The 17,290-nt window shown below is 43.6% G+C and overlaps 1 protein-coding gene across 8 annotated transcripts in view; it reads right to left on the reverse strand.

Annotated features, from left to right (window-relative positions):
- Nucleotides 1-1,695: 1,695 nt before the first annotated feature.
- TUBE1 (tubulin epsilon 1) overlaps nt 1,696-17,290 on the reverse strand; it is a 36,788-nt gene continuing 21,193 nt past the window's right edge. For 7 of the 8 annotated variants that reach the window (XM_053307848.1, XM_053308300.1, XM_053307935.1 and 4 more), the window contains 6 exons: nt 9,216-9,403; nt 5,918-6,093; nt 4,325-4,465; nt 3,926-4,066; nt 2,794-2,968; nt 1,696-2,336 (listed from right to left, as the gene is read on the reverse strand). In XM_053307848.1, the coding sequence (XP_053163823.1) occupies nt 2,178-2,336; nt 2,794-2,968; nt 3,926-4,066; nt 4,325-4,465; nt 5,918-6,093; nt 9,216-9,403 (980 nt within the window). In that variant the 3' untranslated portion in view covers nt 1,696-2,177. The remainder of the gene's footprint in view (nt 2,337-2,793; nt 2,969-3,925; nt 4,067-4,324; nt 4,466-5,917; nt 6,094-9,215; nt 9,404-17,290) is intronic. The other variant, XM_053308119.1, reaches the window with a different exon arrangement.

A 17,290-nucleotide genomic window follows, 5' to 3' on the forward strand; every position in this document is an offset into this window, starting at 1 on the left:
CTGTATGGGGATGCTGACTTCATTTTCCAGCAGGACTTGGCACCTGCCCACACTGCCCAAAGTACCAAAACCTGGTTCAATGACCATGGGATTACTGTGCTTGATTGGCCAGTAAACTCGCCTGACCTGAACCCCATAGAGAATCTATGGGGCATTGCCAAGAGAAGGATGAGAGACATGAGACCAAACAATGAAGAAGAGCTGAAGGCCGCTATTGAAGCATCCTAGTCTTCCATAACACCTCAGCAGTGCCACAGGCTGATAGCATCCATGCCACGCCGCATTGAGGCAGTAATTGCTGCAAAAGGGGCCCAAACCAAGTACTGAATACATATGCATGCTTATACTTTTCAGAGGTCCAATATTGTTCTATTTACAATCCTTGTTTTATTGGTTTCATGTAATATTCTAATTTTCTGGGATTGTGGATTTGGGGTTCTCATGAGCTGTACGCCATGATCATCACAATTATAACAAATTAAGGCTTGACTTATCTAGCTTTGCATGTAATGCGTCTATCTCATATATCAGTTTCACCTTTTAATTTGCATTACTGAAATTAATGAACTTTTGCACGATATTCTAATTTTTCAAGTTTCACCTGTACTTTGCCTCTCAAATATTTTTTCCTGTTACTATTACTCAGACACTGAAACAGATAGCAAACCTAAAGACACCAAAATATTGATTTAGTTGAAAATTATAACTGGAATGTATATGCTAGTATATGGCTAGCCACAGAGTGAAAGTATTGCTAAAGATTTCAAAATGTACAGCTAATTTGTCTGGGAAAGTAACAATAATTACCAATTACTGTGAAATTCTTCTATCTACCATGTCTGGTCAGAGGTCCAGATGCTGCAAAAATACAGCTGCAATGCAATGAAAAAACATGAGTGTATAAACTGTGGGTCTGGAGCACAGACACTTGTAGAACTTCATACATGCAGTGTTACAAATAGTGTACTTGGTGTAATGGCATGAAAAATCTCCACAACATAGTGGAGCTTCAGAAATGTGTGGCGTGTACAGTAAATAGCCATATATTTATTACTGGAGTTATTAATATGTTGGTCAAATTGCAGTTGCTGCCCTGAAGAAGCAGAGGTGTAGCAGTTTTGAAGAAAAGGGCTGAAGTTCAGACTAAATGTTACACACGCTGAAGTCGCATGTGTGCAATGAGGGGGGAGGAGCAATCTCCCCCAAACTTTTCTTCCTTCTACAGCCCATTGTGTCTTCCAAAAATATAAGCCCAAGGGCCAGGGATGTGTTCTGGGGAGTAGGGATGTGCTTGAATGGCTCATGCAGGCACTGGTGGGGCATGGTTCCCATAAAAAGCAGGTAAGCAGCTCCTTACCTGCTCCACTGCTTTTCCAGGCATGGTGATCGCTCTACCAAAGGTTGGCGTGCACATGGCCACCACACATGCACAGTGGCCGTGTGCATGCTGACGCCATGCGCAGGCTGCAGGGAACAGCACCACAGCCAAGCACGGCCTTTGGTAGAGAGACTGCCACGCCCAGAAAAGCAGTGGGGTGGCAGTGAAGCAGGTAAGGACTTGCTTACTTGCTTTTTAAGGGAACCGCTTCCCACCCTACTGAGCCAGTTCGGCAATTCCGGTTTGGGAGGTGCAGAAGGAAGGGGAGTATGCAACATTAGTCTGGATGTCAGCTGCTGACAACTAAGGACACCAGATTATATTTTATGTATCTATGAATTTTATTTTGAAAATAAAAATATATTTATAAAAATAATTACAAATATAGTCAAAATAATACAAAGTGTGTTTGTTTTGATAATGTACATGTACATCAAATGTGCTCCAAACTTAAGCACAATCACAGTAAATGAGGAGGGGCATACTGCTAAGTATCACAATATTACAATTCTTGTGATAAGCATTCAGTGCCCATGAACTATCTAGTAAAGTGTGGTGCTATGTGAGAAAAATCACTTTATATGAAATGGTCAGCCAAACTGAACATTTCTTCTGTTGCTTGAGATAATCTAACCAGCCTCTATAAAAATCTTAAGAGCACATCCCAGCCCAAGTTCAGTATTTTCCCTACTGAAGTCAATGAGACTTCAATGCTTAAATTGGACTGGATTACATGTGCACAGTTTGCTTATGTCTTAGCGTAAAAAAATCAACATCCCCCCCCCATCCTGTGCCATTGTTACATAGCTATCTTCAATCTTGGTGGATCCATTGGAGGTCCACAGTTAGCAGCATCTAGCTGATTGTAGTCCTCTATTAAACTTGACAAAGATGAAAGGGCTTCAGAGAAACAGCTTTGATCCATCCCATCAATGTGCAGATAATGGTGAAGGTGGGCCTGTAAGAGTAAATGTTATTTTAAGTAATATATGTTGTTGGTAAATTAATTCAATTCAATATAATCAACTGGACTTCCAAGTCCATATTACAAAATTACAAAACCACTATATTACAAAATAGCCTGTAATCTGGACTTCACGTGTATAGAATGTCAACAGATACTTTAAAAACCTACAACTAAGTGGCAAAATCCATTTTCTTTACTGATGCATAAGGATCACTGGAGCACTCTCAATCCCCACAATCCAATTGTCATCTGTGCGTACGCAACACATTGGGCATTACTGCAACTCCAAACTATATTATGAGTCCTTCCCGAGTCAGAGTGAAGCAGGGGGAAGAAGCTTGTGTAAGCTATGTGGCACAAAATATTTCCCAATTGACTTAATATAAATACAACTGAATTAGTTAAAATGTAGCTTTCCAATGGTATTAGTTCTCATTCTTTGGCATACCTTTTTCTTATACAGTCTCATAAATCTCTCCTTGAGCTCTATGAAAGTAGGTTTCACACAAGTATTATTCGCCAGTGCCAACAATGAGTGCGAATGGCCCACAGGAGGTACTGAACATAAGCCAGTTTTCCAGCCTTCTTGATTCCAGGAGACAAAATGAAGTGAAGGTTTTAACCTGCAACAGGCAAGTTTGGAGCTGACATGAAAGGCAGGCAATAAAATGAGCACTACAAAGCATGCATGTTAATGGCAGATTTGAATACTTCTCTCCAAGGGAGCAATCATGTGATTTCAGCAATAAGAAAGCCATTGCACTGTTAAACACACGTTTGTATTTATCCTTCCAAATTAAATGCTCAGTTAAATAGCATGTGTCAAAGTGTGATGCCTACTTTCAGGCAAACAAGAGATTCCTACAGCTGCATCAGCATCCATTTGAAAAACCACATACAAATATAACAGTATTAGACTGCAAGACCCTTTGGGGACAAGGAACCATCTTCTCATTCCTTTTGATATGGACTTTCCACTTAGAGAACATTTTTGTTGAAATATGGTATATGAATATTCTTAATAGTATATTATAGGTACATAAAATTATATACCAAGGAAGGGGCTTATAATCGAGATATCAACACAAGGGATAACCAAGGAAGCGGCGGGGAAATGGAGCCATCAATAAACCAGAGAAGCAAATGCAATTGTTTCAGTTACACATACTTGGGCTTAGGTAACGGTACGGAATGGAAACTAAGGCACTGAGCCAAAGGATTCATGGAAAAGGTTGGTTTTCAAAAGGATTTTGAAAAAAGCAAGACAAGGTGTTCCAGAAGGCAGTTCCAGCATAAAGGGCAGCAAAAGAGAAAGGTCAAGGTCACTGGAGGGAGCGGGAGACCTTTGGACATTGTGTTAAACATTAAAGGCAATAGAGCTGGGGAAACAGAAAGTGCGGTCAGGAGTGCAGCAGGATACAAGAGATAAGGAGAGGCTTTAAAGGTAAGGATGAAGAGCTTGTGCTAGATCCAAGAGTGGACTAGAAGTCAGTGAAGAGAGTTAAGCAGAGCAGTGACATGGTCAAATTTTCTATAAGAGCAGTTGATAATTCCTTCCTTAATATATATTGTGTGCAAACCTTTCAATGTTTCTACGTAGATCTGAAACTTGCACATTTCCTCTGACTAGAAGGGCACAGGCAAGGTACAAACTGTGCTTTGGGTCAGCTCGTATGAGTTGGTGATCTTTGCTAAAAGCATCTGAAAACATTTGATCCAATCTAAGACAGAGAGAAAGAGTAACCCACAATGCTTAGCAATGTTAGCAAGATTGTAGAGCTTGTCAGTTAAGTAGCCTATGGAAGTATGCATATAAAAAAACAGAACACTACTATGACCATTTAAAAACATGCTGATGCTTTAATAAGAAGAAGATGTAGCATTCTAGTCCACATTTTTTATGGATATTACTAAGCCAGCAGTCACTGTCATCCTTAGATACATAGCAGCTCTTGTTTACATGACAGATAATGACTTACCTTCGAGAAGGCACATTTACATCAGCCAATGTATACAGAGGAGTCAGGCTGGAAACCAGGTAATGAAGTTGAGGAAATGGGACCAAATTCATGCTGATTTCATTAAGATCCATATTAAGAGAGCCTTCAAACCTAGCAGAGCTAAAATTATAAAGGTGAATGTAAGAGATGTAAACATGTTTGCTATGGGGGAGGTTCTTCAATTGTAGCTCAAATGAAGGCATATGAAATTAATAACCCATAAGTCTTGTGATATACAGTATGCACGCACTGGCAGACCTACAGCTTGCTTTTTTTGCTTTAACAGTCTCACAGATTGCCCAACCCAATGGGGAAGAAGCCCCTATGCAACATCCAGCTACTCTAAAAAGGTATTGGAGAATTTTTGTGTGGTTTGCAAGCTGCAACAGGAGGTTTCCCTCATTACAAGTGGAGCAAAGCTGTTAATCTCAGTTTTGCTTCATTCACACATAATGATACTGTGGCTTGCACACAGAGCTGCACCTAGGTAATTTTGAAGGCTGACTGCCCCCCACCCCGCAAATTAAGCATAATCTCCGCTCCCCCCCCCAGTATTTTTAACACTTCTTTAGGGCACAAACCGCAACTGAGCTCACAAGAATATAAAACAGTTATATTTAGCATGCAACTTTTCAACATGCAACTTAACATATTCCTATCCCACACATTTCTTTCCCCACTCCCTGCTTTGTCTCTAAAACAGAAGTCATGCGCGGCTGCTCAACTCAGTGCGGTGACCACACCACCCGGGACAGACTCCTCTCTTTAGTGTGGAGCCCTGGACTTTGGCCCAGAAGTCCAGGGGTAAGAGCGCCTCTGCTTGCACAACAATTTCTACTTTAGCAGAGGATGGAATCAGGCCAACTTATAGTGTCTGCTGAGTCTCCTAATGCTATTTCTTTATAAAGGAGGCAATCTCTCCAAGTGGAAGCAGATAAATTAGACATGAAAGGCAAGGCAGGCAGGCAGTCTACTGAATCAAAGGGAGGGTCCAGAAATTAACCAACATGCACAAATTGCCCCCAAGAGTGTTTGCATGGATAATATCCAGCCCAGCCAGTAATGCAACCATAGGCTACTTCCGTGATTGTTGCAAATGAAGACATGGTACTTTGATAATGGGAATTGCTACCAGAAGTTGCAGCTGTACCTATAATTGGCTTAAGTTCTCTGTGCAAATTTATTCCTGGGAACTACTGGGGGACACTGTACGGAGAGTGATTTTGAAAGTCTAAACTGGGCCAGAAGTCTCTGTTTTCTGCTAGATGCTAACAGTTTCACATAGTTGTGACACTATGGTATCAAGACACATTCCTATAAAATATTCAATATAAATGTTACCAAAGAATGCAGTCCTGGATTGATATCCTCCCTCAAATTGCATATTTTCAACATTACAAAGCATAATTGAGTATTTTAAAAGTTAGAAGCACCTTAACATCTACTTTGTGTGTCTTTTAGTGCACTTAATTTTTTGCCAAGAATATATGGAAATTTTCAAAGATACAAGACTCATTTCTTCAGCAATCAATTTATTATGTTATTTTCTGATTAGAGTTCTCAAAAGCTCACCTTGTCAGGTTCAACAGTAAGTTAGCCACAATATTGTTCATCGCATCAAATGGCTTCTCCTGGGTATTTTTAATTCCACCTACACTTGATGTTACCAAGCTGGTTGGCTTTACAGTTGATCCTAGCTTTCCACAGTTGGTCATTTGATTAATTTTACTAACTATGTCAAATAAAGACTTGAGAAGAAAACAGATGATAAAGCTCATAAGAAATCCAGTGCGCAAAGTTAACATACTTAATATTTTCTCCATTGTTTTAGGTAAAAATTAAGAAGAATCTGGACATGAAACAATGCACTTAGAGCCTTGACATTGTCAAATTGATTGCATTTTCCAGGAATTGCATTTTCTGAGCAATCAAAATGCAGTCAGGTGTTGTTGGAAAATAAGAATTCATTGTTTCTGGTCAATGCATCTATTGCAAATGTGACTGCTGTATGGAAATTGATTTCACACATACATCACAGCTATCTACTGGATAATATCCATGACACTACTATTGATAACTGGCAAGTTCCTCTCCCATTAATGCAACATTTGGTGAACTTTCTAAATGTATACTTTTTAAAAGCTTCTTAAACCAACCGTCCCTTTACTTTAGGGTCATCAAGTCCTTTAATAAACAAAAACCTCCAACAAAGCTACTGCCTCTGCAGCAATGCCTTGCTATTTCATGTAGCTTTTGCTTCTTATTTTCCTGAAGAGAGTTCTCCAGCACTCAAACTTGCCTTTCTTCTGGTTGTTTTTTTTTTTTTTTTTAAAGACATCCTCACAGTTACTTATGAGGGCATGGGCTATCATGACATTAGCAGATGGGACTAATGTATAATATTCTGATGTTTTCATCATCTGGAAAGACCCTTAGTCACAACAACATTTATGTACTCCTCTGAACAAGTGACTGACACTGACTTACATACAGCGTAAAGAGCCGCTGACTCAAGGGCAGGGTTCCTGTGCCGTTTCTGTCTGTCTGAAAATGGTTTGGGCCTAGGATACCTGAGGGACTGCCTGTTCCCAAGGGTTGCTGCCCACTTGATGAGGTCATCTGAGGGGGCTCTGCTCCGGGTGCCGACAATGAGGGAGGCTAGGTTGTCGTGCACTTGCTGCCCCCAGACCCTGGAATGCTCTCCCAGTGGCTATTCACTCCTCGGTTTCCATCACAGCTTTTAGAAAGCATGTTAATTCGTGGCTTTTACCCAGGCTTTTATTTGATTGTCTCTGCTGCTGCTCTTTGTACTCTTTATTGCTTTTATGCTTTTGTTTTAAATTTTTAATCAGATTTGTTTTATATTTTTAGCTTAATATTTTAATGTGTCTTTTTTACAATCTTGTTTTTAAATTTTGCTGTAAACTGCCTTGGGATTGTTTTAATGAAAGGCGGTATATAAATTTAACAATAAATAAATAAAAATAAATACAACTGTGTTCAAGCTGCTGGAGAGCCTCCATGGCCCCTAAGACAGAAACAGCTCTTCAGAAGTGCGGAGGCGATTTTCAGACCGACAGGAATAGCATGGGCATCATCACACTGTCTGGAAGCCACTGACAATCAACAACAATGATTGTGTCATCCACACAATCAAAAACTGTTCTACCTGGGTTTGGGAGCTGTGTGCACTCCCAATTTTTGGTTGTGTGGAAGCAAGATAAGAGGAAACTCTTGCTTCCACATAACTGAAAATTGGAAGCACACACAACTTCCAAACCTGGGTAGAACACAGTTTTTGATTGTGTGAATGACATCACTGCGTGCTAGGTCACAATCTGTTTTCTACTTGCACTTTTGTTCATGCCACAACTTTAGGATGGCTTGATAAATGCTTCCCTTTCTCTTCCTCCAGCAATCCTTCCAGAAGTATTGCAATGCCCAATAACTGTGGAGCTGTAGTAGGATTGCTCTGAGCAAGACAGATATGAATTTGATCTCTGGCTAATGTTTGCCAGATGGAATGATTATCAAATGGAAGTGGTAATTAAAATGGAATACACCTTCTAGCTAGATGTGCCAGTGATTTATAGTTTCCAAACTGTATCAGATTCTTGTAGAATGACACTATCACAGGTAAAGGATGAAACACAAAATGTTCCCAAGGATTAGGTTTCTACAGTCCCATATTGGATCAAGATTCCTATTCCCTATCATCTTCTATGCAGAGACACCATCAAACCCCACTCATACAGGTGAAACTCGGAAAATTAGAATATCGTGCAAAAGTCCATTAATTTCAGTAATGCAAATTAAAAGGTGAAACTGATATATGAGACAGACGCATTACATGCAAAGCGAGATAAGTCAAGCCTTAATTTGTTATCATTGTGATGATCATGGCGTACAGCTCATGAAAACCCCAAATCCACAATCTCAGAAAATTAGAATATTACATGGAACCAATAAGACAAAGATTGAAGAATAGAACAATATCGGACCTCTGAAAAGTATAAGCATGCATATGTATTCAGTACTTGGTTTGGGCCCCTTTTGCAGCAATTACTGCCTCAATGCGGCATGGCATGGATGCTATCAGCCTGTGGCACTGATGAGGTATTATGGAAGACCAGGATGCTTCATTAGCGGCCTTCAGCAATTCTGCATTGTTTGGTCTCATGTCTCTTATCCTTCTCTCGGCAATGCTCCATAGATTCTCTATGGGGTCAGGTGAGGTGAGTTTGCTGGCCAATCAAGCACAGTACACTGTATATTTTTAAGAGGTCCGATATTGTTCTATTCTACAATCCTTGTCTTATTGGTTCCATGTAATATTCTAATTTTCTGAGATTGTGGATTTGGGGTTTTCATGAGCTGTACGCCATGATCATCACAATTATAACAAATTAAGGCTTGACTTCTCTCGCTTTGCATGTAATGCGTCTGTCTCATATATCAGTTTCACCTTTTAATTTGCATTACTGAAATTAATGGACTTTTGCACGATATTCTAATTTTCCAAGTTTCACCTGTATATGTTAAATGGTTAACTTTGAATCTATGCTTTGTAAAGATCAAATTATAGGCAAAAATAGATCTTTTCACTTCTTCATAGTCATGGGCATCTTTTATTTCATCACCTATTTATAAAACATAACTTTATGTTGATAAGAAGAGTGTATAGATCTTTTATGATCACTTTTAAGGACTCTCATTTCACTATTACTGACAGAACATCTCCATAATGAGGATACTATGTATTAGGTATTGCCCCCCAACCTGTAAAATGTCTTCATTACTTTATACAAAAGACAGTGCAAAACTATACTTCCTGTTATACACATGCATGATGTTTGTTATAGATTCTTACCTCATTTTCAATTGGCAAGACACAGTCAGCATGATCATTGAGCTCCTTCATTGCCAAGACACTGTTATAAGGAGATGTAATGACATCATCTTCGCCAGAGGGATAAACTGAAGTAACAAACCGATACACTTCTGGAAATTCATCCTCAAGCACCTTTAATACAAATGTACCAAGACCAGATCCTGTCCCTAGAAGAACAAACAAAAATACTTACAATGACAAGAAACAGTCCACAACAACTTTCCTCTTGGGTTTTCTTTCCTTCATACTCTAGATTTTCTTACCAGTTATGAAAGCTGAATGCTGAACCCTTTTTGCTTACAAAATCTGTATTCATGCTGGGAGCTATCCGAAACACATTTCTATTACAAACTTATTTGGAGCTCTTTAGATGGCAATTCGGAAGTGAAAATTTCTTGCAAGTGTAATTAAAAAAAAAACTTTTCTCAAAGGAAGAAATCTGACTCTGGTCTGGTTCAAACATCCTTAACGGAGATGATCCTTAACGGTTAAAGATCCTTAACGGTTTATACATGATTTGTGCAAAAATCATGTGTTTCGGGCTCGCACATTCCCCCCTACTCCCCCAGACTGAATCAGTTTCAAATTCTGGTTTGTCTTCCAACTGTGTTTAGGACAAGTTGGAATTTGCCAGGTTTGGACATCAGAACAAATCCTGGTTTGTTCTAAACAAAGTGCAGAAGTTGCAAAGTTCTTATGAGAAGGGAGTGTGTATGCATGTGAGCACTGAGGCTCATGACTGTCAAACTCAACTATGATTAAACCATGGTTTAATGTGATGATGTCTGGAAAGGTAACCCCATATTCTGGAACTGGCCTGGAAAGGTACATTGGTACTCACCATGAAGGTGTCTTCTGGCTGGTGTAGAAGAGGTCACCCAAGCTTGGGATTACATCCCCCCACATGCTCCAAAAGGCAGGAACTAGTCATACTTGAAGATCCTTAACCCAGTGCATGTGGGCGGATCTCCTCAGTGAGTAAAACAGCTCAAGCTACAGAATGAAAACCACAAAACACAGAACATAACAGAGAAAATACAACAATATACGAACAATAATGCAGAGAAAGACAGAAAAACTGTCACCCTACAACCAGATCATCAGCTCCAGCCTAACAGAACCCGGGCGGGCCTTGGGTGACCTCTTCTACACCAGCCAGAAGACACCTTCACAATGAGTACCAATGTACCTTTCTCAGCTGGTGTAGGAGGTCACCCAAGCTTGGGACATACCACAGCACCAATCACGGGAGGGAGAATACCCAAGCTGGAGCTACTGATCCAGAAGGACCCGTTGCAGGACCCTCCGACCAAATGCCGCTCTGGCAGCTTCATGTTCATCCAACTTTTAATGCCTTGAAAATGTAAAAGGCGACAACCAAGTAGCTGCCTTGCAAATTTCTTCAAGGGATGCCGGTGAAGATAATGCAGCGGAAGTGCGCTGCAGATCTAGTTGAGTGCGCCAGGCACCGGAAGTTTCTGTGCTTCATACAACACCGTAATGCATGAACGGACCCATCGAGCGATAATGGCTGTAGAGCCCTTGCATCCCATCTTAGAAGCCTTAAGGCCACGAAAAGAGCATCTGACTTACGAAAAGCCTGCGTCCTGTCAATATATATCTTCAATGCCTGCCTGACATCCAGACGGTGCTGCTCCTTCTCTCAGGGTGATGAGCATTCGGACAAAAAGGTAAGTAAATGTCCACTTCACGATGAAACAGAGTTTACCTTAGGAATAAACGAAGGGTCCGGGATAAGTCTCACAGAGTCCTTAGAGAAAATACACAAATTACTCTTAAATGACAGAGCCTGCAATTCAGAAACCCTCCTGGCCGATGTTACAGCTACTAAAAAGGCCACCTTCCAGGACAAAATCTGCAATGACACATATCAAAGTGGTTCAAATGGCAGAAACTGCAGACCCCGCAAAACAATATGCAAATCCCATGACGGAAAACAATGGCAGACCGGTGGAGACAATAAAGCTGCCCCTCTCAATAACTTGTGTAGAAGAGGGTGCCGTGCCTGAAACGAACATTGATGAGGAAACAACATCTGGATCAAGCACGCCGCCTGGCGTTTAAGCGTGTTGGGTTTCAGACTAAGTGCAAGGCCGTCCTGAAGAAAATCCAGTAATTCCCTCAACCTGCACTTATCCTGCTGCAGGGAGTGCTTTGCTGTCCAATGCAGAAAACTGTGCCAAGTTGATTGATAAATCTTGTTGGCTGAACACTTTCTAGATGCAAGGATGGTAAATTGGACCTGGACACAGCAGATCTGGATGGTCTGGCAATCTGAGTGGGTGACCTATGGCCAAGTCGACGATCTCGGAAAACCAAGGCCCTCTAGGCCAAAAAGGCGCAATCAATATCAGGGATGCCCGTGACCCCCGCAGCTTCCTGAGGCAACAGGAGAGCAGCGGCACTGGAGGAAATGCATACAGCGGACACGGAGGCCATGGCACCGATAGCGCATCCGTCTCTTCCGCCCCCAAAGTCGGAAAACGTGACTAAAACCTCTGAATCTTGGCGTTCTGAGGATATGCAAACAAGTCTATCTGGGGACACCCCAGCCGCTCTGTCAGCCACCAAAAAACTTGAGGGTGCAGGCCCCATTCTGCTGGCTGGATCTCCTGCCGACTTAGCCAATCTGCCCAAACGTTGGAAATTCCGTTTACGTGATGACCCAGAATGGATATTAATTTGTTCTCCGCCCAATCCAACAACTCCACAGACTGAAGGAAAAGAGATCTTGACCTTGTCCCTCCTTGCCTGTTTATGTGTGCCTTGGTTGAGATGTTGTCTCTACACACTAAGATGTTCCTTCCCTTCACCAAGGGCGTGAAGGCTTTTAGGGCCAGAAAGACAGCCCACAGCTCGAGCCAGTTTATGCTGTGGAGCGACTCCTCCACTGACCAAAGCCCCTGGGCAGACCTGTTCTGACAGTGAGCCCCCCAGCCCGATAGGCTGGCGTCCGCCGTGATCATCACTCTCTCTGGTTCTATGAACAGCTTGCCCTTGTCTAGGTTCCCCAGTCCGTCCACCAAGGAATCGGCTCGCGAAAAGACACCGAGAGAGGAATGTTCTTGTCGCGCTTGAGAGCAATCCTGTGCTGGTAAGGGAGGAGAGCCCACTATAACTGGCGTAGATGAAATCTTGCCCAAGGCACCGAGTCCATAGCCGCCACCATGAGACCCAACAACCTTGCTAGATTGAGAAGGCTGGCCCACGGTCTTGAAGCAATCACACAAGCCAGTGACAATAAGACCTCCATCCGATCCTATGGCAGAAACAGTTTGCATACTGAGGTGTCCATTACCACGCCCAGATGACGAAGGCTCTGTGTGGACGTTAGGTGACTCTTGCCCACATTTATCAAAAACCCATGGGAACATAACACAGACATTGATCTGGACAGAGCCGACCGAACTGCCCCTTCTGAACTTGCATGGATTAGCAAGTCATCAAGGAAACAATACAGGTGGACCCCCTTGGTGCGTAGTATGGCCACTAGTGGACTAGAACCTTCGTAAAAACTTGGGGGGGCTGATGAGAGCCCGAAAGGAAGGGCTCTCACGCAGCCCCATGTAGCAGAAGCGGAGTAAGTGTCGACTGAGTGGATGAATGGGGATGTGCAAATAGGCATCCTGGAGGTCTATTGAAGCCATGTAGTCCCCTATCTGCAATGCCTCTGAGATGGTACAAAGGGTTTCCATCCTGAACCTCCTCTTTATCACAAAGCAGTTGACTGGGCGTAGGTTGAGAACTGCCCTGGCCGATCCGTCCTTTTTTGGCACCGTAAAAATCACAGAATAGATGCCCTTGCCTCTCTGAAGAGGTGGGACCTCTTCTATGGCCCCTATAGCCACCAGATGCTGAATGGCCATGGACAACCCCTTGTGCTTTTCCGGTTTCCTGGATCTTGGGGTAAGGAAGAACCTGTTTCCTGGGGGGCTGGATAGCTCCACTTTGTACCCGTGTAGGATAATGGAAAGAACCCACCTGTCGTTGATGGATGCTTTCCAAATGGGCCAAAAGTCCAAAAGGCGGGCCCTCACTTTGCCTGAGTTGGAGTCAAGACTGCTGCTTGGGGCCCCGCTGCTGGTTTCTGAAAGACTGGCGGTTCTGCTAATTGAACCCTTGCCTGCCTTGGCCTTTGGATTTGTTCCACTGTGATCGAAAAGGCCTAAAATGCTCCCTCTGATGAAACTGAGGCCTAAACGCCCTGAAGGTTTGCGTTGGTCTATGATTAAAACTCTTGTCCTCCTTCCTAGGGGATGATGGCAGAGCCCTGCGCTTATCCTTAGTTTCAGTGAGGACCTCTTTCAGGGCCTCATCCCCAAATAGCTTCCCCCCGGCATAGGGAACAGCAGCTAAATTAGCCCTAGACATGTTATCAACTTTCCAATATTTCAGTCATATGTTGCGTCTTGCCAGGACATCTGCACTGACCGCACGTGCTGAGAATCGAACACTGTCCAGAGTAAAATTCACTGAAAAGGCAGCCGCCCTCTGCAGATGAAGTAGCTTATGCCGCATCTTAGATTGATCAGTGGGAGGGTCATTAAGTAACAATGACATCAATCCACAAGACAGATGCTCTAGACACCAAGAACGCAGTGGTGTCAGCTCTGATGGCCATTGCTGAAGCCTTGTGGGCCCTGCGCAGTGCAGTGCAGATTCCACTTTTCTGTCTCCTGGCTCCTTAAAAGAGAAGTCCCCATCCTTGGGAACCACTACGCTGCTAAGTAGGGCCCCAAAGGGAGCATCCGTAAGTGGCACCTTCAGCAAATCAAGAGTCTCCTCCTCAAAGTTGTACAATTTGCTAGCCAATGCCAATGTACGTTTGGGAGTTGCAATAGCTGCCCATTCCACCTTGATGGTATTAGTAAAGCCCTCAGGCATCACTGATTTAGTCTGCGGAACCTTAGCCTTAGGCAGCACCAAGGAGCCCTTGGACACAGGAGAGACCTGTTCCTCTGTAACTGGCTTCAGATCAAGCGCAGCAATAGCCTGGTTAATTAGTGGCTAAAAAACCTCCATAAAAGAGAGCCTCTGACTGTGTAAGTTTGCTGCAGAGTCCTCAATAATCTCCCCCTCTTCTGAGGACGACGACCCTTTGTCTGGGTCGCCCAGCAATGTCTCCGACCCACTGCCTCCAGGTCCCAATAAATCTGGGGAGTCCTCTCTTGACTCGTCTGAAGATCTCCCCCTACCCCTGGGCACAGAGTCCTGGCGTATAGCCACCCTGGGCTACTTAGCAGAGACCGTCTCCTCCTGAGAGTCTGAGGACGACACATGGATCACAGCCTGCCACTTCCAATGCCTTGCAGACTTCCGCGCTTTGAGCGCCGCTGCCAGTGAGACTTGAACAGCCTCCTGAATACAGCCCTTTACAGTGGCAGCATCGGGGGGAACCCCCACATTCCCCATAGGAGTAGGCCCTGAGGGAGGGGCCACATAGGGGGCATCTGCAACCACCTCCTCACCCCCCTGAGCAAGTCCCGATCTTACTGGGGGAAGCTGTTCATGGCCTTCTGGGTGCTCTGATGCCCTGTCCACGGGCCCAGCACCACCTGCCTCATCATCCCGCACGTCCTCCCCGTCTGATTCTTATGGGCTCTGGGGCGGCCACTCCTGCTGACGTTCCTTTCGGCACGGCCACAGCGCTTGCTGAGGCAGTCCTCCTCCTGCACGCCCAACTGCTGGAGAAAGGAGAGGGGGGCAAAAACTCCCCCGCGCTGCCGCGCAAAAACTCTCCCACCAAAAACTCTCCCACCAAACTCTCTCCTTGTCGAGACGCCTCCGCTTCTTGTGCCGCCACTTGTGTCCTGCTACAGTGGATGGCTGGTGCCATGAATTGCGCCCAGTCTCCTCACCGGTATCTGGTGACAGTGAGGACCGCTGTAGCCTACTGGCGCCAGCGAGGTCCTCTGATACATCAGCCATTTTCCTTACAGGATTCGCGCAGTCCCAAGTTTTTGGCGGGAACAGGCGCCAATGGGCGGATCTCTCCCTAACGGCCAGGAGTCCGAAGGTCTTCTTAGCAGACATCGGCCAAAGGGTCGGCAAGAGGTGAGGAGAGGTAACAAATAACAGAACGGACAGTAGGAAAGACAGATATGAAATAACTAATTTTTATCCCCCCCCCCTTTTCTTTAGTAACTAGAGAAAACTAAGAGTAGTAGAATACCAGGTGAAGAAGAGATTGGAAATAGTAAAAAATAATAGGAATATAAGCAGAAGAGAAGAAGAGGCCTAGTAAACAAGACCAGAGTCAGCGAGCTGTAATGTGAGCCTTCTGGAGCAAAGGCAGGAAGTAGAACTGAGGAGATCTGCCCAAATGCACTGGGTTAAGGATCTTCAAGTATGACTATTTCCTGCCTTTTGGAGCACGTGGGGGGATGAAATCCCAAGCTTGAGTGACCTCCTACACCAGCCGAGAAAGCAATTTCAAATAACATTGTCCAGCACCTTATTTAAATGTTGAGAAAGCACAACTTGGAAGATAGTATTTCCTCTGGAAATCACCTGCTTGTAATACTAATGGCAAGTTATTGATTCTAGATAACTAATTTTCTACAGCCCAATTGTGTTGTGGTGCTTGGAGAGGGGGAAAAAAAACCCAAAGATAGAAATATGGAATTTCACCTCGAATTATATTTAAACTGTGTAAATGCATTTGTATGGGATTTTTTGTGTTTTTTAAAACCCTCTAAAGCAGGTCACATATCACAGAACTAAGGGTTGAAGGCTTGCTCCAAACCAGCTAAGGAGTCTATCCCAAGATAAGATTTGAAGCTGGACCTCCTAGATTCATGACTTACAAACTGTCCACTGGAACCAAACGAGTCTGTCCTAATTTAAATAACATGGATGCTAACAAACAGTTATTCCTGTAAGGTGCTATGATACTGCAGAGTATTCCTTCTAAGATGCATTTCAAAGATATCATTCTGATTAAGGTCCACAAATGTGCTCATCAGGTTGTAAGCAGCAGCCATCTCTTTTATTCTGACAATTGCCTGCCCTACCCTGACATGCAGAGAGAGATGCCTTCCTTTCTTTGCATGATAAAAACTAAGAGGGAAGAAGGGACCTCTAACCTTGTGCTGAGAAGGGGAACAAACCTTGCCTTTCCTCAAGCCCTCTGGCATGGATGTAAGTAACTTGCCTAGCGAGCAAGAGGTTGCCGGTTCAAATCCCCGCTGGTATGTTTCCCAGACACCACACTGTATGCGATGATACCTTTCAGCATCTTTCCTATATTGCTGCTGCCCAATATAGGTGCTGTCCAATATACTGTAGGTGTTTCCCATAGTCTGGGAAGTAAGGGCAACAGGGAACTAACTTGCCTAGGGAGCAAAAGTTTGCTGGTTTGAATCTCCGCTGGTATGTTTCCCAGATTATGGGAAACTCCTATATCGGGCAGCATCGATATAGGAAGGTGCTGAAAGGCATCATCTCATACTGCACGGGAGATGGCAATGGTAAACCATTCCTGTATTTCACCAAAGAAAACCACAGGGATCTGTGGGCCCCAGGAGTTGACACCAACTCAACGGCACAACTTTACCTAGGTGGTGAACACAATCCAAATTCAAATATAAAAACGAAAACAAATTATGGCTGGTTGCCAAAATGTGTAGACCCCTGAAACATGTTAAGGTTGGACTCACAAACACTTCCCACTTTCACAGGGCTGAAGGGCCTATTAGGATGGTCTGCCCGAAAAGGTTATAGGATCCAAAAGGATTCCAAGAAGCCTTGGAGGGATTTAGTGTTGGCTCTGCCGGAGATCCTATTGATACTCTGGTGGAGAACTGGAACAGCAAACTCACCGGGGCAGTAGAAACGATTGTTCCTAAGCATACTCTACAGCCCACTGCAAAATTGGCCCCTTGGTATAGGGAAGAACTATGGGGGCTGAAGCAGCAAGGTAGATGACTGGAGTGCAAGTGGAGAAAGACTCGACTTGAATCTGACAGATTGCAACATAGAGTACATTTGAAGATCTATGCTCAGGCAATATGTGTGGCAAAGAAGAGATTCTT

This window comes from Hemicordylus capensis, chromosome 1 (assembly GCF_027244095.1).
Source record: "Hemicordylus capensis ecotype Gifberg chromosome 1, rHemCap1.1.pri, whole genome shotgun sequence".
In the NCBI taxonomy this organism is placed as follows: domain Eukaryota; kingdom Metazoa; phylum Chordata; class Lepidosauria; order Squamata; family Cordylidae; genus Hemicordylus; species Hemicordylus capensis.